The sequence below is a fragment of the Leuciscus leuciscus genome (genome assembly GCF_965113295.1).
Source record: "Leuciscus leuciscus genome assembly, chromosome: 2".
Classification (NCBI taxonomy): domain Eukaryota; kingdom Metazoa; phylum Chordata; class Actinopteri; order Cypriniformes; family Leuciscidae; genus Leuciscus; species Leuciscus leuciscus.
The window spans coordinates 64,704,155-64,727,464 of record NC_138726.1 but is presented as its reverse complement, the minus strand read 5'-3'; the positions used below and the strand labels follow the sequence as shown (position 1 = coordinate 64,727,464).

The window sequence follows — 23,310 nt, the reverse complement described above, 5'->3', positions numbered from 1 at the left end:
TATGGTCTCCTCAAGAGGGACGTCTCGTCCAGATGGCGTGTGTGTGTGTGTGTGTTGTGGTGATACAGTCACATATGCAGTATATCTCACAACACACAGAAACACTGAAGTGCAAAATAATCCAATATCTCGAGTAACCGCACACAATCAGACCCGCTCTGCGCTGATCTGTGGATCATTAGAGTCGAGATTAGATTAGCATTAGTTTTGGGGCCGACAGAGGAGAAGGTGAAACACACCTCATCATATTGAAACACTGGAGTGTATCTGAATCCTCCAGGATGGTTGTCTCGCGGGTCTCACTGCTCGCTGGGCTCCTGTGTGTGACGGGCTTCAGGGTCCGGGGCCAGAACAACACAGAGCCCATCGTGCTGGAGGGAAAGTGTTTAGTAGTGTGTGACTCCACTCCGACCACAGAGCCGGCCGGGAACGCTCTGGGAATGTCGGTGCGTTCAGGAAGCGGACGGGTCGCATTCTCAGCCGTCAGGAACAACAACCACGAGCCCTCGGAGATGAGCAACCGCACCATGACCATTTACTTCGACCAGGTAGAGTATGTGATCGATGCTTTAGCCGTTTTATCAGCAGTGCATTTAACTGTAGTTACTAGGGATGTAAAAATTACTGGTAGTTCAGTACTAAATCAATACTAAAGATAGTAAACCATTAGTTAGTAGTCATTGTATTTTTTAGCTGTAGTTACTAGGGATGTAAAAATGACTGTTAGTTCGGTACTAAGTCAATACTAAAGATAGATAACCATTAGTTAGTAGTTATTGTATTTTTTAACTGTTGTTACTAGGGATGTAAAAATGACTGTTAGTTCGGTACTAAATCAATACTAAAGATAGTAAACCATTAGTTAGTAGTCATTGTATTTTTTAACTGTTGTTACTAGGGATGTAAAAATGACTGTTAGTTCGGTACTAAATCAATACTAAAGATAGTAAACCATTAGTTAGTAGTCATTGTATTTTTTAGCTGTAGTTACTAGGGATGTAAAAATTACTGGTAGTTCAGTACTAAATCAATACTAAAGATAGTAAACCATTAGTTAGTAGTCATTGTATTTTTTAGCTGTAGTTACTAGGGATGTAAAAATTACTGGTAGTTCAGTACTAAATCAATACTAAAGATAGTAAACCATTAGTTAGTAGTCATTGTATTTTTTAGCTGTAGTTACTAGGGATGTAAAAATGACTGTTAGTTCGGTACTAAATCAATACTAAAGATAGTAAACCATTAGTTAGTAGTCATTGTATTTTTTTAGCTGTAGTTACTAGGGATGTAAAAATGACTGTTAGTTCGGTACTAAATCAATACTAAAGATAGTAAACCATTAGTTAGTAGTTATTATATTTTTTAACTGTAGTTACCAGGGATGTAAAAATGACTGTTAGTTCGGTACTAAGTCAATACTAAAGCTAGTAAACCATTAGTTAGTAGTCATTGTTTTTTTTAACTGTAGTTACTAGGGATGTAAAAATGACTGGTAGTTCGGTATTAAATCAATACTAAAGCTAGTAAAATATTAGTTAGTAGTCATTGTATTTTTTAACTGTAGTTACTAGGGATGTAAAAATGACTGGTAGTTCGGTACTAAGTCAATACTAAAGCTAGTAAACCATTAGTTAGTAGTCATTGTATTTTTTAAAGGTAGTTACTAGGGATGCAAAAATTACTCATACTTTGATACTAAGTCAATACTAAAGATAGTAAACCATTAGTTAGTAGTTATTGTATTTTTTTAACTGTAGTTACTAGGAATGTAAAAATTACTCGTACTTTAATACTAATTTAATACTAAAGCTAGTAATTAGGGCTGCACGATTAATCACAATTTCCATGTAATCGCACTAAAACCGGTTTGGCTTATCACGATTTTGAAATCGCAAAGGCTGTGATTATTTGTAATGCGCAGCTTGTCATTGTCAGCTTGTCACACTGAGAGTTGGAGTTACTTATAACGTGCATTTGAAAAAGCCACTGTATTCTTCAACCAGGTATAATGAATATGAGATTGATGCTTTAGCCGTTTTGTCAGCAGTGCATGAAGCAACACGTGTGTTTTTGTGTCCCGTCGAAGGTTCTGGTGAACGTCGGGAGTCATTTCGATCCGGCACGGAGCGTTTTCCTGGCTCCCAGAAAAGGAGTGTACAGCTTCAGTTTCAATGTGGTCAAAGTCTACAACAGACAAACTATACAGGTGAATCATTCAACATTTAACATTTCACATCACTCGTGAAGAATTTCATGAGAAACTTCAGTTTTATGTCCTTTTCTAGTCATGTTATTTCTAGCGCTTTCCACACAATACAGATTCAGGACAAAGAAAAGTATTTTCAACTTTTTTGCATATTAGTAAAGTCATTCAAACTAGGAGATAATACAAATTAAATGATGTTGTCAAGTTAAGTCACATTTATTTATATAGCGATTTAACCAATACAGATTATTGTAAAATTCATCATTTTTGAAACAAATTCAAGTTCAACACTAAAACATCTCTACAGAAGACAAGTGTTGTCATTCAACTCAATTCAGTTCACTGTCATTCAATTCAGAAACAGGTTTAATGATGCAAAGTTAATCAATTATGACATTAATTAAATTGAAAAATTTTAGCTACCAAAAAAAAAAGACAAAAATCAAAATCAAAATCCATTGCTAGGACACATTTCTGAATGTTGATTTTTCAAAACTCTTCATACATTTCTCATAACCAACTTTCAGCTTTTTTTTTTTTAACTCTAACATTAAAGGGATAGTTCACTTTGAAATACATTTTTGGTATGTTTTAGCTTACCTCAAGGGCATCCAAGATGTAGGTGTCTTTTTTTCCGCAGTAGTTTAAATTTTGATATTTTTAGGTCAAACCGTTCTTGTCTGTCAGTCATATAATGCAGGTCGATGGTCACTGTCTCAAAACACAAGCACAGAGTCCAAATTAAAACAATTCCCCGTCGTCCAAATTAAACAATTCCCCATCGTAAGTACACATTGATGGCCCAAGACACGAAACGAGCGGTTTGTGTGAGAAAACGAACAGTATTTATATCGTTTTTACCTCTTATACACAGCCATGTCCAAGTGATCTGATCTGACGTGTACGCAGACTGGTGCATAGATATATACACACTAGATGTCGCCTTGTCTACGGCAGTTCATTGGAACGAATGTCTTTAAGGCGACATCTAGTGTGTATATATCTATGCACCAGTCTGCGCACACGTCAGATCAGATCACTTGGACATGGCTGCGTATAAGAGGTAAAAACGATATAAATACTGTTCGTTTTCTCACACAAACCGCTCGTTTCATTTCGCTGATACTAAACCTCCGTTTAGTCTGTTAAGTGTACAAGACTTGCAATGCCTAAGACGTTGAACGAGTGTCCGGATGACGTCTCAGGAGAAAGTCTTGATGGTTTAGTGAGTCGATGGTGTTGAAGTTGTGATCAATTTCTTCCGCACTGAACGAAGAAATTATGAAATTCTGATGTTATTTAGACTGTCATGGTCAGGGAAGTTACAATGTTTGGGGTATTAAATGAGGATTATTTTGATAGAAAGCATGGTATAGATAAGGTTACATTAACTAGTGTTTCTATCATAAAGCATGCATAGAACAGAATACAATACAAAAGACTCTATGCAAGATGGTAATAATCATACTGTAAGAATTGATTTTCCTGCTAAGACAAAAGCTGAGATAAAACTCACCCTGCAATAAAGCAATAAAACACACCCTGGACAGAAGATCACAATGAAAGAGCACATTGTCCTGTCCAAACTTTTCTCCTTCCTCATCTCTGCATCCTCCTCTCCCTCCTCAAGTTCCCTAAGAATTTCTATATATTAGGGCTGTGAATCTTTGGGTAGACAGCGAATCGATTCGATTCACGATTCAGAGGTTTTTGATTCGATTCAAAAACGATTTTTGCAAATCAGAACGATTCAATTCAATTCGATTAACAATGAAATTTGATTCGATTCGATTATTAACGATACTATTCTGTACATTTTAGTATACATCTGTATCTGAGCAAATAAAATCAATTTTGGGGAAATTCATGACCATTCAATAGATTTAATAACTTGATTCAAGACTTCAGTTCAATACCTTAACTTCTTAGGACTCAAAATACATTAAGGTAAGTAAACCAAGAAAAAAAATACTACTTCTACATATTCAATGCACCATGAGTGCTTTTATTGTAAACATTGCACACATTTCCTGAACATTTAGGAAATACAGCAAAGTGTGTAAATACAGCAAAGATTGGGTCTCATTCATGAAACATTCGTAAATATACGAGTAAATATGTGAGTGATTTGCGCGTAAAGAGACATTCCCGAAAAATTCTTCTCCTGATTCACAAATACTTCGTAAACGTCAGATTTGATAGTGAAATGTGTGTGTGGGTTAATGAATTCCAATCAGTCGTAAATGGGACGCGCGTGCACGTTCATTCTCTCAATTACCATAAATCCCGCCCATTAAAACCGACTGTCACTGACAACTATATATGGGCATTATATTATGACACGAAACGAAGGATTTCATATGTCTTCTCAAAAGCGAATGAAGAAGATAAATTTCTCAGATGCAGAAATTGAAGTTTTATTATCAGAAGTTCATTCAAAACGCCACATTTTATTTTTCAAGCGTACATAGTGGCGTATCAGGTCCTAAAAAAAAGGATTTTTTAGGTAATAATGCTTTTACCTAAATGCTTTAGGTAAAAATGCTTGGCAGATGCAGTTAATGGAGTTTCATCCCAGAAGTGAAAAGAAAATGGTTCGACATGAAGCTTGACTGCAACACTTGTGACTTGCGGACTTAAAAATGAATAAACAGCTTGAATATAAAAAAATTAAAAAAGACTTGCGGACTTGTGTTCTGTTTGCAGATGCTATTACTGGCTCTCGTAATAAAAGTAAAAAGAAAACCCGTATGTAATTACTATATATAATATTTTTTCAAAATGCTGTGTAAATATGTACCCGATTAAGGTGAATTAAAATGCAGCCTTATTAATGAGCAAAACGTTCGGATGTTAAACGCACTATTTACGCGTGGCTGGAGCAGGTGTAGATTTCTTTCGTACCAACTAGCATTTGGAAAATACGAACATTTTAATGAATCCGAAAATTTACGCCAGAACCACTTTACACACGATTTACACAAAAATTCGTTCTGCTCGTGTTTCATGAATGAGACCCAAAGTGTGTAAATACAGCAAAGTGTGTAAATACAGCAAAGAAAGTGTGTAAATACAGCAAAGTGTGTAAATACAGCAAAGTGTGTAAATACAGCAAAGAAAGTGTGTAAATACAGCAAAGAAAGTGTGTAAATACAGCAAAGTGTGTAAATACAGCAAAGTGTGTAAATACAGCAAAGAAAGTGTGTAAATACAGCAAAGAAAGTGTGTAAATACAGCAAAGTGTGTAAATACAGCAAAGAAAGTGTGTAAATACAGCAAAGTGTGTAAATACAGCAAAGAAAGTGTGTAAATACAGCAAAGAAAGTGTGTAAATACAGCAAAGAAAAAGAAAGTGTGTAAATACAGCAAAGAAAGTGTGTAAATACAGCAAAGTGTGTAAATACAGCAAAGAAAGTGTGTAAATACAGCAAAGAAAGTGTGTAAATACAGCAAATAAAGTGTGTAAATACAGCAAAGAAAGTGTGTAAATACAGCAAAGTGTGTAAATACAGCAAAGAAAGTGTGTAAATACAGCAAAGAAAGTGTGTAAATACAGCAAAGAAAGTGTGTAAATACAGCAAAGTGTGTAAATACAGCAAAGAAAGTGTGTAAATACAGCAAAGAAAGTGTGTAAATACAGCAAAGTGTGTAAATACAGCAAAGTGTGTAAATACAGCAAAGTGTGTAAATACAGCAAAGAAAGTGTGTAAATACAGCAAAGTGTGTAAATACAGCAAAGAAAGTGTGTAAATACAGCAAAGTGTGTAAATACAGCAAAGAAAGTGTGTAAATACAGCAAAGTGTGTAAATACAGCAAAGAAAGTGTGTAAATACAGCAAAGTGTGTAAATACAGCAAAGAAAGTGTGTAAATACAGCAAAGTGTGTAAATACAGCAAAGAAAGTGTGTAAATACAGCAAAGAAAGTGTGTAAATACAGCAAATAAAGTGTGTAAATACAGCAAAGAAAGTGTGTAAATACAGCAAAGTGTGTAAATACAGCAAAGAAAGTGTGTAAATACAGCAAAGAAAGTGTGTAAATACAGCAAAGAAAGTGTGTAAATACAGCAAAGTGTGTAAATACAGCAAAGAAAGTGTGTAAATACAGCAAAGTGTGTAAATACAGCAAAGAAAGTGTGTAAATACAGCAAAGAAAGTGTGTAAATACAGCAAAGTGTGTAAATACAGCAAAGTGTGTAAATACAGCAAAGTGTGTAAATACAGCAAAGAAAGTGTGTAAATACAGCAAAGTGTGTAAATACAGCAAAGAAAGTGTGTAAATACAGCAAAGTGTGTAAATACAGCAAAGAAAGTGTGTAAATACAGCAAAGTGTGTAAATACAGCAAAGAAAGTGTGTAAATACAGCAAAGTGCAGAAATGCAACAGGCCAAGTCCAACGGGCAGTAACACCACACAGAGTGCGATTAAAACATGGTGGTGAGTGTAGTAAGACAGATATGAACAAACACATGGCTATGATATGACTTGCTTTAGATCTACTTGAGATTTTTTTTCAAAAATATTAATTGATCAACACAATCTGGCCGTAAACTGCTTCTCTGAGAAGACACTATGTCTCCTGCAGTGCTGAAAACTCTCTCTGAGGCCACACTAGTAGCAGGAATGCAAAGACAACTTCTTGCCAGATTTGCAAGGATTGGTAGCTCGGCCTCATGGGACTTCCACCAGTCCAGTGCATTTTCAGTCAGTGGCAGAGGAACCATGGATCTGTATTTGAGTACCTCGTCTCTGCTGACCACGCTAGCGGACCTTGATAGTGGACAGGTCTCTGGCACCTGCTGAAAGATGTTGCCGAAGAGCAAATCCATAGCTTTCAATTTTTTTGCAGGACGCATCTCATCTGAAAAAGAAAATGAATTAGATTGATGGAAACACATGATGAAAAAGTTGTTTGTTTGCATCTCATTTCTTGTCCTTAAATACATTTTGAATTACAAATGCATCCCAAACGTCTATGCTACAGTATGCCTACCCTTTACATTTAAACAATTACTTATTATTAACAAGTTATTAAAATAAATACCTTCTTCAGCTGTGTCTGGTGGTTTCTCTTCAACTGCATCCTCCTGCTGACGTTCCACTTGAATCTGTAACAAAATGAAATATAAATACGAACACCAGTCAAGTCAATAATTTCACTAAAACAAGCCAAGTACTATTTCGGACCATCATATTACAATCTTATAATCCTTAATACAGTCTAGTTAATTAGCCAGCATTTGGTTCATGAAAATAAGGGAAGTTGCAAACATACACTGTTTGTGGCATCAACAGTAAGTTTAGTGAAGACAAATTCTCTTTCTTCGTTTTCTAGAAAGGGTAGCCCTTTGAAGACGGGGGTCCAATGCAGATGCTAGCAAAAAAAAAAAAAAAAAAACTATTAGTTGTTACCAAGTCAAAATGAAAACTTTGAACAATGTTGTGCTATTAAAAGTTTTAATATAAGCAACAATTTGGTCTTAATAATACATAATTCAAAGATTGTTGTGCATTTGCAATACTTTTGCTTTTGACAATTAGAGAGACATCTTACCTTTAAGCAGAATGTCGCGGGAGTTCGTATATATCGGGATGAAAAGTCCGTTGTCATCGCTGATTTCATTTCTCGAGTCATGTCTGTATCGTCCTCGCAGGGCTCGATATGTTTGAGTAGTTTAGCCTGGAGAGGCGCAATCACAGACACGGTTGGTTGTTCTTCTTCACACATCATAGTAGTAGCGATCTTAATGGGTGCCATCACTTTCACAATATCCTCAGCATTACTGATGTCCGTTTCTGTGAGAGTGTGTACTTCTGTTCCCCTCCGCAAATCCTTTGACATAAGCGTGGCCAAGATTGCAGTTTGTTGTTCTAAGAAACGCTCAAGCATTTCCACAGAACTATTCCACCTAGTGCAAACGTCCTGTTTAAGTTTGTGTACCGGCAAGCCGAGAGTTTCTCCTTTAACGTGCATGTAGCAGCTGAATTTCGGTGGAAAAAAGAGACAATACGTCTTACTTTGCCCAACAATCGCTCTGCACTGCTAACTTTCATGGCCTTTTGAGACACCAGGTTCAGAGTGTGTGCAAAGCAAGTGATGTGGGGGGTAAATCCAGCAACTTTACCTGCAACAATCATATTGCGGGCGTTATCAGTAACAAGAGCAGGACTCTTGTCTGCAATTGTCCACTCGGAGCAGGCATCGTGCAGCAATTCTCCAATGTTTTTACCTGTGTGGGCTTCGTTTAGAGTCCTTGTTTGAAGAACAAAGCTTTGCATTTGCCAGTTCATGGAAATCAGATGTGCGGTAATTGTCACATAAGACTCTGTCGAACACGACGTCCCAGAATCAGTCGTGAGGGCAACACGGGCAGATTGAGAAAGCTTGAGCTGTAGCTCCTCTTTCGTAGACCGATACAATTCCGGGATGCATTTTTTACTGAAAAACTGACGGCTGGGTATTTTTTATCTTGGTTCTAAAGTGTTTATCATTTCTCGGAAACCAGTGTTTTCCACCACGCTATAGGGGCGCATATCCTTGCAAATAAATCTTGCAATACATAGTTCCCACAGGCCAATTAATGTCACGTGACCTCCCCGGAGACGCCATCTTTGAGGGCATAAGCTGCTGTGTTTACAAAGTTTTACAAGCAATTTTCAAATATTTCTCTCTGTTTATAATGTTACGAAAATCATGAAGAGACAAAGTGACAGAGATTATAAAGAAACTTTATTTAAGTCACAGATCTTTTACAGTGCAGATCTTTTTACAGAAGCAATTAATGCTCTGTTTGTGAACATTGTTTTGGCCCACCATAGAACTATTATTATCTATTTAATACATTTGCGTTGCCCACGAGAGCCTCGGACGTGACGACACCGATCCCCTTCGTAATAAGTAATCTAAATAATGAAACTCACAAGTTACCAGCATACACAAGATACGCAGCTGGCATAAAGTGCTCTGAGCAAATTCTTGCGTGTTTTGAGGGAGTTTCTTTCCTGTTTATCCTCGCCAGCCGTCGTTGTTCTGACAAAAGCTTAGTCTTCTCACATTTATGAAGTCTAATGACGGGTAGGGCTGTCACTTTTTATTCGATATTCGAATATACATTCGAACATGAGGTGAAATATCCGTAATCGAACTATAAATAAACTATCCGGGTTTTAAAGTGGCGTGTAATAGCGCATTTTTACAGTCTATGATTACCGTAGTTGAATCAATGACATTCTACCCCTCTGCCGCGCTCGCGCTGCGCGGTTTGGAGCACAGTAGATTCCGGGAGATTTGAACTAATTTGCGTGCATCAGGAAGCCGCAATCAATATGCGGGAGATTCCCGGAACTGGTAGATCTATAGATAAACTCATCTTTCAGGCATTAGGCCGACAAGGTTGACACTTCAGCGTGAGAAATCGGGGGTGTGGCGTGTGAAACCAATCCAACAGAACGGCCAGCCTGAGCGGACATGCAATTACGACCCGAACTCATCTAAAAAGTAGTGTTGAGAAATATTTTGGGTTCTACACCGAAGATGGTAAAGTAACCGTTAAAGATAAGGTGTGTGTGTACGCGCGCCAGGCACGTCTGTAAGCATTCTCCACCGCGGGTAACATCGTCGATAAAGAGAGCTGATTTAAATTTAACTGAACCTCCGGCACGATTTGAACATCTATTAACCCAGCAGGAGATGACCATTTTCACTTTTTATCACGAAATTAACTCGTTTCAGCTTCATCTTCTTCTAATGTTCTGCCCATAGACTGAAGTTCTGCCCACAGAAATGGCGCCGGGTCGGCAAATGCCCGTATGTTGTGACGTCATGTAGGAACTATGTATAGATGCAGTTATTACTTTAGCACTATGGGTGTTTTCGGAAAGACTCTGAAGTTGACCAAATAGGTTAGAAGTAGCACTTCTCACGTCTGACCCTGAAATACTGCTAGCTGCTTTAGGTGCAGGTATTTCTATATTAATGGCATGGCGTCTGCGGAGATGGTTGCTAAGGTTCGTTGTATTTCCAAAGTATTTTAACTCAGATTTACAATGTCTGCAAACTGCAACGGACTTGTCAATCTTTCCATTTACTTTGTGAAAACCGAAGTAATCCCAAACCTTTGATCTCATGTTGGCTGGTGCCTTGCAAATTTCTCCTTCGTTGCCCTCCATTGTGCACTGCTGCGTTTATTCAAATGACAACAAACAGGCGCGAATTGAAGTGTAGTGACGCAATCCACTGCGCCACTGCAGTGAGGGCGCACTTTACGTCGCAGACGCAACTAATTTAAGATTTATATTTCTTTTTTTTTTATTATCCATCGTATATTCGTTATATAATCGCGATTCATTCGATTTTTAAATATAAAATCGATTATTGACCGAAACAAACGATTCACGATTCAAAAATCCATGTTTCAAGATCGATGCATATGCATCGGCAAGATTTGTAATCGATGCATCGAGAAAATGAATGAATCGTTACACCCCTACTATATATCACATATGATGTATCTTGTGAATCTATTGTTTTTCCTTTTCATGTTTGGTATCATTTTAAATGTCTCAGTGCGATTGGTAAAATGGTCTTAATTTCATTGCAAAAACTTAGGAGCATTCTGGGTAACACTTTATAATAACTGCACACTATTAATCATTAGTTAAGCATTAGTAAACAGTTCATTCATCATTTATAAAGCATTAATAGACATTAATAAGCAGTTTATAAATATGGCTATAAATGCTTTAATCTTGATTTATAAGCATATCTATAATGTGTTTAATAATTGTATTTTCATAATTTATGTATTTGAATAACATAACCAGTTATTTAGGTGTTGTCACTGATTCATAAGATCACTTAGAAAGTGTAAGTAAACGTAGTAGATTCAGTTATAAAGCATTTAGTAGTGGTCAGTGAACTATGTGTGTGAGCTCATCTAAAGTGAGGACTAGTTATGCCTTATAAAGCATTTACAAAGGAGATTTAAAGACTCAGTTTTCTTCTAAACATCATTTATAAAGGAGATTTAAAGACTCAGTTTTCTTCTAAACATCATTTATAAAGGAGATGTAAAGACTCAGTTTTCTTCTAAACATCATTTATAAAGGAGATTTAAAGACTCAGTTTTCTTCTAAACATCATTTATAAAGGAGATCTAAAGACTCAGTTTTCTTCTAAACAGAAAAAGGAAACAAACACACACAGTGATACAGAACATAGAAATATTAACAGCCTTTAAATCTCCTTTGTAAATGTGTTATAAGGCATAACTAGTCCTCACTTTAGATGAGCTCACACATATAGTTAACTGACCACTACTAAACGCTTTATAACTCCCTGAATTAACCATTACTTACAGTAGAAATACATGTTAATAAAGCATTTATTAACACACTAAGTAACTATTACTATATGTCTGAATAATAAGATGTATGAATGTACATTTAAATAGTTTATTAATAATTTACTCACACTTTCTAAGTGATGTTATGAACCACTGACAACTCCTAAATAACTGGTGTGTAAATTATGCAATACTTCAATTAGAAATGATAAATTGATCATTAATAAAGTATGAAAATACAATTATTAAACACATTATAGATATGCTTATAAATCAAGAACAAAGCATTTATACAGTGAGGAAAATAAGTATTTGAACACCCTGCTATTTTGCAAGTTCTCCCACTTGGAAATCATGGAGGGGTCTGAAATTGTCATCGTAGGTGCATGTCCACTGTGAGAGACATAACACTGTGAGTGACAGAAATCACAATATATGATTTTTTAACTATTTATTTGTATGATACAGCTGCAAATAAGTATTTGAACACCTGTCTATCAGCTAGAATTCTGACCCTCAAAGACCTGTTAGTCTGCCTTTAAAATGTCCACCTCCACTCCATTTATTATCCTAAATTAGATGCACCTGTTTGAGATCGTTAGCGGCATAAAGACACCTGTCCACCCCATACAATCAGTAAGAATCCAACTACTAACATGGCCAAGACCAAAGAGCTGTCCAAAGACACTAGAGACTAAATTGTACACCTCCACAAGGCTGGAAAGGGCTACGGGGAAATTGCCAAGCAGCTTGTCGAAAAAAGGTCCACTGTTGGAGCAATCATTAGAAAATGGAAGAAGCTAAACATGATTGTCAATCTCCCTCGGACTGGGGCTCCATGCAAGATCTCACCTCGTGGGGTCTCAATGATCCTAAGAAAGGTGAGAAATCAGCCCAGAACTACACGGGAGGAGCTGGTCAATGACCTGAAAAGAGCTGGGACCACCGTTTCCAAGATTACTGTTGGTAATACACTAAGACGTCATGGTTTGAAATCATGCATGGCACGGAAGGTTCCCCTGCTTAAACCAGCACATGTCAAGGCCCGTCTTAAGTTTGCCAATGACCATTTGGATGATCCAGAGGAGTCATGGGAGAAAGTCATGTGGTCAGATGAGACCAAAATAGAACTTTTTGGTCATAATTCCATTAACGTGTTTGGAGGAAGAAGAATGATGAGTACCATCCCAAGAACACCATCCCTACTGTGAAGCATGGGGGTGGTAGCATCATGCTTTGGGGGTGTTTTTCTGCACATGGGACAGGGCGACTGCACTGTATTAAGGAGAGGATGACCGGGGCCATGTATTGCGAGATTTTGGGGAACAACCTCCTTCCCTCAGTTAGAGCATTGAAGATGGGTCGAGGCTGGGTCTTCCAACATGACAATGACCCGAAACACACAGCCAGGATAACCAAGGAGTGGCTCTGTAAGAAGCATATCAAGGTTCTGGCGTGGCCTAGCCAGTCTCCAGACCTAAACCCAATAGAGAATCTTTGGAGGGAGCTCAAACTCCGTGTTTCTCAGCGACAGCCCAGAAACCTGACTGATCTAGAGAAGATCTGTGTGGAGGAGTGTTCCAAAATCCCTCCTGCAGTGTGTGCAAACCTGGTGAAGAACTACAGGAAACGTTTGACCTCTGTAATTGCAAACAAAGGCTACTGTACCAAATATTAACATTGATTTTCTCAGGTGTTCAAATACTTATTTGCAGCTGTATCATACAAATAAATAGTTAAAAAATCATACATTGTGATTTCTGGATTATTTTTTTTTTAGATTATGTCTCTCACAGTTGACATGCACCTACGATGACATTTTCAGACCCCTCCATGATTTCTAAGTGGGAGAACTTGCAAAATAGCAGGGTGTTCAAATACTTATTTTCCTCACTGTAGCTGTATTTAGAAACTGCTTAATAATGTCTATTAATGCTTTATAAATGATGAATGAACTGTTTACTAATGCTTAACTAATGATTAATAGTGTGCAGTTATTATAAAGTGTTATCGAATTCGGTTCTCCTCTTTGGGTGATGTCTCTTCAAGATATCTTCCCTCTCCGCCGAAACCAGGTGTTACCCCCTGGGGTACATGGATAGACCCAAAACAACTCTAAAAAATATTGGTATAACCCTTTTGTTCTGGTCTGGGTATATAAGTGTAAGTGGCAGAGCAGTCTTTTGGAACCTGTAACCAGGAAAACCCCCATGCAGTGCTGTATCAGTGTCTTCCCGAGGCTTACACTTGGAACACACTCAAACACCACTGTGTGTGTGTCAGGAATGTCACTAAATTCGAATAAATAAAGTGAACTTCATGAAGCAGAGATAACTTCTTTGTTTTTTTCATGGTTTCATTTGCGTTCACGATCCACCAGTTGTGTGAGTGAGCGGCAGGAGCGCGCTGAGGGTTTTCTGTTAGAACGGTGTCGTGTTAGCGGCCCCTAAGTTAATAACTAAGGATCTTTGCAACGGAAGTGAATCAATCAAAACTAACTTTATCTGGACAATAACTTTATTCTAGATCTGCTGTAAAGCCTAAACAATCGGTTACTTTAATTTCCTGTTATCACTGTAAAGCTGCTTTGAAACATCTATATTGTTAAAGCGCTGTATAAATGAAGATGACTAGACATTATTGATGAACGCCTGCTGTTAACAAGCAGAACTTCTATACTAACTTGCATCGTAGCCTACGAGTCAATAGGTGTCATCATCGAACGGTCTACATACATGCCGTACCAAGTTTATTAGATACATGTTGTACTTACTGTTCCCTTTCGTCAGCAGGGAACTCCGACGCCTCGTCGGGGGAGTTCCCCTGACGAATTGGGATCACGCTAGGGAGACCAATTGCCTTCGAGTGAATTAAAACGAGCCAATGATCATTGGCATGCAAGGTTTGCATTCCGCGGCCCGCCTACCAGTGCGGGTATAAGGCGGAATCAAGCGCATACACAAACGCTTTCTGCTTCGGAGCCGACCGGTTGTGTCCTCTCTGAGTGAATGAGTTTTAAGATTGTATTTATCTTACGCTCTACGAGTCTGCTGTTTCGGGAAGGGACCTCTCTGTGTTGGTGAGACGGCGTTTCAGCGACCGCGCGATTTCCTCTCTGCCGGCTGCGTCTACACACTTGTTAATTCAAAAGCTGTTTTTACAGCTGGTAAACGGTTGAGTGCGCACAGCGGGCTTGCAGTTTCCCCGCTGTGTCGCCGCGTTGGGTCCCTGTGTGCTTCAGCACAATAAAGAGTAATTTCTTCCTGAAAGAGCAACACGAGTGAAGATCGCGTCCTTTTCAGGATGACGTTTCACTCGTGTGTTTCTGGATGCGATCGTTCCTGTCCTTATTTGACGGCCACGTTCATTGTTTCACGTGCCTAATCAGTGTGTGAAACTGCGTTCGTGGGTGGTTCATGTTCTCTCATGAGTGCATGACCACGTCGGCACGTTGTTCGTCTCCCCTTTTTAAAGGCTCGAGCCGCTCAGCGTGCCGTGTGCCGTCGAGCGCCGGTTGACAGCGTGGGTTGTCACGGCAACCCAACGCGCGTCGTTCGGCGCTCAAGATGCGTGGTCAAGATCAAGACTCGCGTGCCTCTATGAGGTGAGTCCCTTTGCTTGTTTCCCGATCTAGTTTCTCTTCTGGTGCACCAGGAGAGGGCTACTTTGGCAAATAACATTGGTGATCTGAGGGTTACAGTGCGGAATGTCTCGCCAGGTGAAAGACCCTCACGAGCTTCCCACTCCTCTAGCGCATCACAAACATGCTGAGACTGTGTTCGTGGGTGGTTTGTGCTCTCTACATGAGAGCATGACCACGTCGGCATGTTGTTCGTCTTGCCTGAGGGCTTGAACGCTCAGCGTGCCGTGTGCCAGCGATGGCCACGTTCACTGTCTTGCATGCCTGGTTGACGGCCATGATCGCTGTTTCACATGCCTAATCAGTGTGTTGAGACGGCGTTCATGGGTGGTTCATGTTCTCTCAGGAGTGCATGACCACGTCGGCACGTTGTTCGCCTCCCCTTTCTCGTAAAGGCTTGAGCCGCTCAGCGTGCCGTGTGCCGTCGAGGCTTTGAGTGGGATTTTGGTCCTTATCATGAGGGACCAAGCATTTCATTCGGGGCCCCAGGGGAGGACAGATGTCGATTGCTACATCGGAGAGAGGGCTGTTATACTCTGAAAATGATGCTGAGTTCCTACTGTAATGGTGTGTTCTCATGCTGAAGGTTCAGACTTGACAGCCACACTTCCTGGGTCTAAAGTACCTAGATGTGTGTGAAATTTTTTGGCAGTATGGAAGTATTTTGGTGCCAATATGGCAAGCCAAACATGCCTAAATCTGCAGAAGTTTTTCCTCTCTCACTACCCCTGCACATTCAGTGCACGTGGGTAGTTCTGACTCGGAGTAGAGCTGCGCTTTATGACTGGCCGTGATTAGTCACAGCGCTGGCCTTCGGTCAGACGATGTCCACACTGTGGTCCAGAAGCGCCTTAAAACCAGCCCGCTCGGAGTTCGTTTCCCCCCCAGCAAAAGGAGGGGAAATGACCCTGAGAGGAGCGACCCAGAGAGTGTGACGAAAACTGCTCTTTGGGAGTGTGTGTCATCACCACTCCTTCCCCCGGAGGAGGGCCGGGTGGAGAATCCTTTGTTAAATTTTTCTAGTTTCTGTTCCTCCGCCGACCAGCTGGTCGGTGGTACCCAAAACCTAAAAAAGAGCAGTTTCTTCCTCCTCTGGGTCATTCACGGTTGGGACTGCCGAACATGCAGTCTCTCCCGCTCAAGAGTAGGACGTCAGTGTGCGCCACCCTCGGGTCTCGCCACTCTCAGTCCTCTCTCCCCAGCTCTCAGATAGCAGTGGCGCCACCTCGGTCACGCCACTCCTGTCTGTCGCTGGGCGGGAAGGCGAGACCAGCAGCCGTCCTCGGGCCTTGCTCCTTGTCTCCTCCCCTTCCCTCGCCAGGCGACAGACCGCAGCAGAACGCTCACGGGTCTTCCCTGCCGTCTGTCCCCCGGTGGAGGCAGGTAGGTGTTGTTCAAATACACACCCAGACCCCGCTCTCGGCCGCCACAATGCCACCAGAGCCGTGTCCCTGCCCTCCACCTCGCTGCCCCTCCGCGGGTACGCCGGTCGTGCGGGTGGGCTCGTTGCGGCGGTTTCTCGGAGCCTGGTTAGAGCTCCCGAGTCCGTCGCGCTGGCTCATCCGCACCAACCGGCTCGGCTATGCAATTCAATTTGCACGCCGGCCTCCCAAGTTCAGGGGCGTCCACTTCACCCATGTGCGTCCAGTGGATGCCCCGGTCTTGCGGAAAGAGATCGACGTCCTACTGGCGAAGGACGCGATCGAGCCGGTCCCTCCAGCCGATATGAGGTCAGGGTTTTACAGCCCTTACTTCATTGTACCCAAGAAAGGCGGTGGGTTACGGCCAATCCTGGATCTGCGAGTATTGAATCGGGCCCTGCACAAGCTCCCGTTCAAGATGCTCACGCACAAACGCATTTTCGAGTGCATCCGTCCCCAGGATTGGTTTGCAGCGATCGACCTGAAGGACGCGTACTTTCATGTCTCGATTCTTCCTCGACACAGACCGTTCCTTCGGTTTGCTTTCGAGAGTCGAGCATATCAGTACAAGGTCCTACCCTTCGGGCTGGCCCTGTCGCTCCGTGTCTTCACGAAAGTCGCGGAGGCGCCATTGTTCCCATGAGAGAACAAGGCGTTCGCATTCTCAACTACCTCGACGACTGGCTCATTCTGGCACACTCGTGAGATGTGTTGTGCGATCACAGGGACATGGTGCTCCGGCACCTCAGTCAGTTGGGGCTTCAGGTCAACTGGGACAAGAGCAAACTCTCCCCTGTGCAGAGGATCTCTTATCTCGGTATGGAGCTGGACTCGGTCGCCCAGACTGCGCGCCTCACGGAGGAACGCGTCCAGTCAGTGCTCAACTGCCTCAAGTCTTTTCGAGGCAAGTCAGCGGTTCCACTGAAACAATTTCAGAGGCTCCTGGGGCATATGGCAGCCGCAGCCACAGTAACGCCGCTCGGTCTGTTGCATATGAGACCGCTCCAGCACTGGCTTTGCGATCGAGTCTCGAGGTGGGCGTGGCAGAGCGGCAAGTTCCGGGTCAGAGTCACCCCGAGCTGTCACCAAACCTTCTCCCCTTGGTTGGATCCTGGGTTTCTACGGGCTGGAGTGCCCCTAGTCCAGGTTTCCAGGCATGCTGTGGTTTTCACAGATGCTTCTGCCAAGGGCTGGGGGGCCACGTACAAAGGGCATGCAGTCTCGGGTCTGTGGACGGGGCCCCAGCTGCATTGGCACATCAATTGCCTAGAGTTGCAAGCAGTACGCTTGGCCTTGTGTCGCCTCAAGGGGTTTCTCAGACACAAGCATGTACTGGTCCGTACGGACAGCACTGCGACCGTTGCGTACATCAACCAACAAGGTGGTCTGTGCTCCCGTCGTATGTCGCGACTCGCCTCCCACCTCCTCCTATGGAGTCAGAAGCATCTGAGGTCGCTTCGTGCCATTCATGTCCCAGGGGAGTTCAATTATGTGGCCGACGAGCTTTCACGTCAGCCTCCCCTTCCGGGAGAGTGGCGACTCCATCCCCAGGCGGTCCAGCTGATTTGGCGAATCTTCGGAGCCGCACAGGTAGACCTGTTTGTCTCTCCGGACACGACCCATTGCCAGTGGTATTACTCCCTGACCGAGGGAACTCTCGGCACGGATGCCCTGGCACACAGCTGGCCCCGGGACTTACGCAAATATGCGTTCCCCCCAGTGAGCCTTCTTGCACAGACACTGTGCAAGGTCAGGGAGGACGAGGAGCAGGTCCTTTTGGTGGCCCCGTATTGGCCAACCCGGACTTGGTTCCCAGAACTCATGCTCCTTGCGACAGCCCCTCCCTGGCCGGTTCCTCTGAGGAAAGACCTTCTCTCTCAGAGACGGGGCACTCTATGGCACCCGCGTCCAGACCTCTGGAAACTCCATGTCTGGTCCCTGGACGGGACGCAGAGGTTCTAGATGGCCTGCCACAGGCAGTGGTAGATACCATCTCTTCAGCTAGAGCCCCCTCTACGAGGCGCCTCTATGCGCTGAAGTGGAACCTGTTCGTCGGCTGGTGTTCTTCCCACGGGGAGAACCCACGAACTTGCCCGATCAGAGTCGTGCTCTCCTTCCTACAACAAGGGTTGGAGCGAAGGCTGTCTCCCTCCACCCTTAAAGTGTATATGGCCGCAATAGCCGCACATCACGATGTAGTTGAAGGTAAGTCCGTGGGGAAGCACGACCTGGTCATCAGATTCCTCAAGGGTGCTAGGAGGCTAAATCCACCTCGCAACTTGCACCCTGTACCCTCTTGGGACTTAACTTTAGTGCTTAGCACTTCAAAGTCCTCCTTTTGAGCCTTTGCTGTCAGTCGAGCTTAATATTCTGTCCATTAAGACAGCGCTCCTGTTAGCATTGGCTTCCTTCAAGAGGGTAGGGGATCTGCAGGCTTTTTCGGTCGACGAATCGTGCCTAGAGTTCGGGCCTGGCCTTTCTCAGGTCATATTGAGACCCAGGCTCGGATATGTGCCCAAGGTTCCTACCACTCCCTTCGCGGACCAGGTAGTGAACCTGCAAGCGCTGCCCCAGGAGGAGGCAGACCCAGCCCTAGCTTTTCTCTGTCCTGTCCGGGCCCTCCGGGTTTATATAGACAGAACGCAAAGCTTTAGGACCTCAGATCAGCTCTTTGTTTGTTACGGAGGCCAGCAGAAGGGGAAGGCTGTCTCCAAGCAGAGGTTAGCCCACTGGCTAGTGGATGCTATCACCAGGGCTTATGAGTCCCAGGGTGAGCCCTGCCCACCTAGGTTGCGGGCTCACTCCACTAGGAGTGTTGCCGCTTCCTGGGCTCTGGCACAAGGCGCCTCGCTAACAGACATTTGTAGAGCTGCGGGCTGGGCGACACCGAACACGTTCGCTAGGTTTTATGGCCTACGTGTGGAACCGGTTTCCTCCCGAGTACTCGCTACGGCCAGTAATTAGAGGGAATAGGTGTGTCGGCTTGCGACGCCATTCCGTGAGCGGATACGTGCGTCTTTTTGCTCCGTTGGTTACCCAACAAACAGCTAACCTCGTGAGTTCCTCCATCACCCCCTCCGGTGCCAGGCGTTGCGGACCGCCCGGCACCAGGTCTGCTACCTTCAGTAAGGAGTTGCTAGTAGACTGGGTATTTTTCCAGTGGTCCCTGCGGCGACCCATGATTGCCACGTGCAGTTCAGCCGTGTCTTCCCCTTGACAGACTCATTCTGTCGTCCTTGTTGAGTATGCTCCTCACTCCTCCGGACTGGGACTACCTTCAAGGACTGCCATATGTTTCACTACCCTACGTGGTTAGTACATATGTGTATTGAGGGCCTTCCTCTAGGCTGCCTCAGCTTCCGCAGCGTTCCCCCCCATTATATCCTTGGGGTCGGACACGCTTTCCCAGTGTTATCCAATATCCACTGATTGGGTCTTGTGGAACAGCAGTGTGATTCCCTAGCTAGCTCCCGCAAAATTTCTGGAAACTGCTGCAGGGCTGTAGCTTAGCTGGGCGCTGGAAGGGGCCAGCACCATGGCGTTTTGGTAGGGATCCCAATTCGTCAGGGGAACTCCCCCGACGAGGCGTCGGAGTTCCCTGCTGACGAAAGGGAACGTCTCGGTTACGTATGGTAACCCTCGTTCCCTGAGTCCAGGGAACGGAGACGCCTCGTCCCGTCGCCATGCTGCTGTACCTTCGCGGAGAACTGGACACCGTTCGGCTCCTCAGCGAAAAGCGTTTGTGTATGCGCTTGATTCCGCCTTATACCCGCACTGGTAGGCGGGCCGCGGAATGCAAACCTTGCATGCCAATGATCATTGGCTCGTTTTAATTCACTCGAAGGCAATTGGTCTCCCTAGCGTGATCCCAATTCGTCAGGGGAACTCCCCCGACGAGGCGTCTCCGTTCCCTGGACTCAGGGAACGAGGGTTACCATACGTAACCGAGACGTTACTTTCTAACACTGAACTTTACACCTGACGAACGCTCACCAGTAAAACTCCCACATAATCAATAAGTGAATCAATCAACTTTATCTGGACAATAACTTTATTCTAGAGCTGCTGTAAAGCCTAAACAATCTCTGTTACTGTAATCTCCTATTATCTCTGTAAAGCTGCTGTGAAACATCTATATTGTTAAAAGCGCTGTATAAATGAAGGTCACTTGACTTGACGTAATTTGAAAAAGTCGTCATTGAACGTATTTTGTGTCAAAGCAATGATAAATGATCCATAGTTTACCTCACATAGACTGATGTTGTGATCACTGTGTGAAGTTTTGAAAAAGTGATCAGTGTCCTAGCGATTGTCCTTACTGTCTACCTGTCCGTCCAGGTGAGTCTGGTGTTGAACGGCTGGCCGGTGTTCTCTGCTTTCGCCGGCGATCAGGACGTAACGCGCGAGGCGGCGACCAACGCTGGTCTGGTGACCATGGAGAGAGGGGATAAAGCCTCGCTCAAACTGGAGAGAGGAAACCTGATGGGCGGATGGAAATACTCCACCTTCTCGGGGTTCCTTGTTTTTCCCCTGTAGAAACAGAAGTTTGTGTGGAAAACAGAGACACTGATAGAAAGAACACATTCAGTAGAAGGACGTTTGTAGGAGTTCACAAGTGTGATGATTCTTCAGCTTGTTCTTTTCATTTAGGTCTACTTACTTTCGCTGATGGACTTCTTCCTCTGCAACCTTTCTTTCTTTATGCATGAACCTGCTTCTTAATACATGATTAACGGGGCTATATGTAGAAACCCTTGTTATTAGCGACACCGGTGGTCATTACGTGAACTGCAGCAGCAACTTATTGTTCGCACTCATAACAAAAATGATTCAAAGACTTGATATATACACTGCAAAGGTCTTTTTTGTTCTTCTCTTAGAAGTAAAAGAAGTTGGAAATACATTTGCAAGCGATATGCTGTTAACGAACATCCCGACGCCGTGAGAGATTTAGATGAATATGTGAATATGTGCTGCAGTTTTTCTCTCGATAACATAATAAACCCACAACAAAAATGAGAAACAGCAGTTCAGAAAGTATGTGGATGTTTGCAGCAGCTCTGAGATTCACCGGCATCACGACGACAGATGAGGTTTGATTATTTATTATAAAGTATATTTGAGACTATAGACTATATAGATCTGTCTCTGAGACTGTAGTTTGAATGAATCCCTTTTCTTTGCACGGCACATTGACATTACAGTACAGAACGGCTCTTTCGGTGTTATCCTGAACATTGTATAAGCATTCGTTCGTTTTCATGTGTCATTGATTGGAGGAGAGGCTCTCGGGAGCGTAAACTTCACATCCTTTTGATTTTCCCGCCAAAAACATCCCAAGTCCTTCACATAAAAATCAATCTACAGGCTTTCAAAGAGACACCGGGGAAGGTCTCATTTTTTTAAGTTTCCTTGCAAGCTGTTCACACATTGGCATTAAAAAGCAATTAATACATGAAAATTCTTACGTATTGCCCCTTTAACATGTTACATTGCACTTTCAGTGTACAAAATGGGATACAAAAATGCTTATTTTTCAACAAATAATCAGCCAAAGGTGCTGAACCTCAGGACATCAAACTAAATATGACACAAGCTCTTCTGTTTTCAGTTTGCATGGGGTCTGGATCCTCATAACCATGATTTCTGTCGTTTAAATAAAATATTTAAAAAAAAATACTAATTTTTTGTTTAAAACTAATTTTTACAACTGTACAATAAAATGTTGATGTCTTGAAGCATGAAAGACTCTAGATTGGGTTTTTCTTTGTTTTTTGAAAGAATATAGGTTTTAAAATATCAGCCATGATATTGATAATTGGTCATTATAAAAACAAATTTCGATTATCATGATATTTTAATGAATTTTAATGGCAAAACCATTGTATTTTCATGCACTGGTATGGGAAAGAAACCAATCAAAATACACATTTAGTGTATTAGTACACATAAAGTGTTTATTTTATTGCACTTTATCTATTTGAGTCTGTTGATTACAATACACATTTTTAAAGGCCGTTTTCACAAAATAAATTTTTTCTCCACTTCAGTAAAAGATATATACACCAAAACTTACAGTTTTATTCCCATCTATATTCTGAAGGTTTTTACTGAAGGGTTTGCTCATATATCATTCAACCTGATTTATACAACATTTTATTCCTAAAAAACATGGTAAAAAAAGTGTATTTTTCTCTGGCTGCTGACAGTGTTTCCTGATTCACTGGGTGATGAAACAGAAAAACAAAATCTAAAAACCTGATATGTCAAGAAAAATCAAACAAGAATTTTGAATCAGTCTTCATCCAATTGATCAGATTTCAGTTATGTAAATTTATGCAAATTAGTGCATATTTAATTAAAAGGTTTCATTTGCATATCTAAACAGGCCCGTAACAACATTTCAGAAAACCTATAAAACAAAATAATTATCCTAATGTTCAGCGATTAATCAATTGGGTCACATTTATATACGTTTCTCCCCCGATTCACCGGTAAGTCTTGCCTTAAAAACGCCTCATGCTTCATTCGGCCGTGAAGGTCAGAGTGTAAACGGACACAAGCGTCTGCAGAGTCTATTTATTATCATTATCCACCATCTGTTGTGGGTCAGAGCCAGAGAAAAGCAGCTTCCCGCGGGCCGTCCGAGGACAGCAGGTCTCCGGCCCGCGCGTGTTCTCGTTTGCAGTGCAGAACATCA

The 23,310-nt window shown here is 42.4% G+C and overlaps 1 protein-coding gene across 1 annotated transcript; it reads left to right on the top strand.

The window, feature by feature from the left end:
• The first annotated feature begins 62 nt into the window (after positions 1 to 62).
• On the top strand, positions 63 to 22,356 carry LOC309492619 (cerebellin-1). The gene is made up of 3 exons (XM_082161630.1): positions 63 to 548; positions 2,087 to 2,206; positions 20,949 to 22,356. The coding sequence occupies exons 1-3, from the start codon at positions 282 to 284 to the stop codon at positions 21,144 to 21,146; spliced, it is 585 nt and encodes a 194-aa protein (XP_082017756.1). The 5' UTR covers positions 63 to 281; the 3' UTR covers positions 21,147 to 22,356.
• Positions 22,357 to 23,310: the final 954 nt, after the last annotated feature.

Excerpts from the sequence above, each read along its gene's own strand:
- LOC309492619 (XM_082161630.1), top strand. The coding sequence starts at position 282 with ATGGTTGTCTCGCGGGTCTCACTGCTCGCTGGGCTCCTGTGTGTGACG. Across the intron at positions 549-2,086 it reads TGACCATTTACTTCGACCAG|GTTCTGGTGAACGTCGGGAG; the intron begins GTAGAGTATGTG and ends GTCCCGTCGAAG. Across the intron at positions 2,207-20,948 it reads ACAACAGACAAACTATACAG|GTGAGTCTGGTGTTGAACGG; the intron begins GTGAATCATTCA and ends CTGTCCGTCCAG.